The following is a 2,209-nucleotide window of genomic DNA, read 5'->3' as shown; positions in this document are numbered from 1 at the left end:
GTCACCAATGCAAACCTTGCAGCCCATTCTTCTTCGTGTATACTGGCATCTTCTTTCAGGTATTGAGTCTTAGTGCCCTCTGGCTGTATTAGAAGAAACAGAGACATCTAAAACAGCATTCTATAAAGAAACTTATGGGGTATGGATGACTGAGCAACTTGCCAGTGTCGTCTTTGTGATGTTAAAAGCAGAATAGGACATGAAACTGGATAGAATGATTATAGGAAGTTTAATTACTTCTACTTTCAGACATCTCACAGAAGTCAACTTCTTAGTGATACTTTTCTCATGTATTTCCCTAACTCTCTGCTTACCTTTGATTTATAATCTTTCTCAGGACACTGTCACTGTTAAAGAATGTAAAATGCTCTCATCCTGCCAGCCATTATGTCTGGAGCCAACAGCTCCAGCCTGACCCCAGAATTCTTTATCCTGAATGGTATTCCTGGGCTGGAAGATGCACATGTCTGGATCTCCCTGCCATTCTGCTTCATGTACATGATTGCTGTTGTGGGGAACTGTGGACTGATCTACCTCATTGGCCATGAGGAGGCTCTGCACAGACCCATGTACTACTTTTTAACCCTGCTCTCCTTCACTGATATAACCTTATGTACCACTACTGTACCCAATATGCTGTGTATATTCTGGTTCAACCTTAAGAAGATTGGATTTAAAGCCTGCCTGGCCCAGATGTTCTTTGTGCATACCTTCACAGCAACAGAGTCTGGCATGCTAATGCTCATGGCCCTGGATCGCTATGTGGCCATCTGTTACCCTTTGCGCTATGGGACCATCCTGACCAACCCTGTGATTGCCAAAGCTAGTCTTGCTACTTTCTTGAGGAGTGTGGCATTCATCCTTCCTTTCACTTTCCTCACTAAGCGACTGCCCTATTGCCAAGGAAACCTCATCCCCCATGCCTACTGTGACCACATGTCTGTGGCCAAGATTTCCTGTGGCAATGTCAAAATCAATGCAGTCTATGGTCTGTTAGTTGCTCTTGTGGTTTGTGCATTTGACATATTCTGTATCACTGTGTCATACACAATGATACTGCGAGCAGTGATGAACCTGTCCTCTGCTGATGCTCGTCACAAGGCCTTCAGCACCTGCACATCTCACATCTGTGCTATTGTGATCACTTATGTGCCTGCTTTTTTTAATTTCTTCACTCATCGTTTTGGAGGACACACTATTCCCCACCACATCCACATCATAGTGGCCAACCTCTACCTGTTACTGCCTGCTACCATGAACCCAATTGTTTATGGAGTCAAGACCAAGCAGATTCGGGAGAGTGTAATCAAGTTTTTTAGTGGAGACAAGAGTGGTGTTGCTAATATAAAAGGATTAAAAATCAAGTGAATTTCTTAAACTATAAAAAATAGAGAATAGTTTCATAAAGTATGAAGGTGAATGGTGTCAGTTCATCTAGTTGTGTCCATTTCAATAGACTGAAATACACAGAAAACAGTGTAGAAGAAATTCATAACAAATGTGAAAAGATGATTTTAAGCCAGCCTTATTTGTAAATTTTCTGTAGTATTTGCAATTTTAGGATATGACATTTTTCTTGAGAAAAAATATCACAGAAAGCATTGTTTAACAGATAATGTATTTATATATTACAGAGCTTATTTTTGTAGTATTTATAGTCTCATGGTTGCATTGTGTTTGAAGAGGGGGATGTCATACTATGAAACACTCATACATCCTGTCCACTGTTGGCAAATTATTAGTGCTATGATAACAATTGGGCCAACTGTCATAAATATTTCTCAACTTATATTTTTGATACACTGGAAAAATCCTACTTGAGTTGCTAATTTATTAAATGTAGCCTATATTTCACACACAAAAAATGTCTAAGAGTTCTTTTTCCTGTGTTATCACTCTAGAACCTGTACTTAAAATAGATCTAAAACATATTTTGTTATGTTATAGGCTAAGCAGGCAAAAAAGCTATCAGTAAATTTGTAAGTTTGTTCATTTGTTCATTAATTCTTTTTGAGAAACCAACTCTGTAGCATTGGATCTCAGAATAAATGTAAACTATGGAAACTTGGGTCTCAGAGTATCAATGTAAATGTTGTCCATGGAAACACAAGAAAAAGTATGTATTAAACAAAACAAAACAAAAATGTGAGTTTTTAATGCATACAATATGGAGGAACCAAGCATTATTAGGAACAAGAGAAATGTTCTG

At 38.4% G+C, this 2,209-nt stretch overlaps 1 protein-coding gene across 1 annotated transcript; it reads left to right on the top strand.

Moving 5' to 3' along the window:
• The first annotated feature begins 387 nt into the window (after nt 1-387).
• On the top strand, nt 388-1,368 carry LOC116100768 (olfactory receptor 52N2-like). The gene has a single exon (XM_031384501.1). The coding sequence runs from the start codon at nt 388-390 to the stop codon at nt 1,366-1,368; it is 981 nt and encodes a 326-aa protein (XP_031240361.1).
• Nucleotides 1,369-2,209: the final 841 nt, after the last annotated feature.

Source organism: Mastomys coucha, unplaced genomic scaffold, assembly GCF_008632895.1.
Source record: "Mastomys coucha isolate ucsf_1 unplaced genomic scaffold, UCSF_Mcou_1 pScaffold21, whole genome shotgun sequence".
Lineage (NCBI taxonomy): Eukaryota > Metazoa > Chordata > Mammalia > Rodentia > Muridae > Mastomys > Mastomys coucha.
This window is presented reverse-complemented; position numbering and strand designations above follow the sequence as displayed.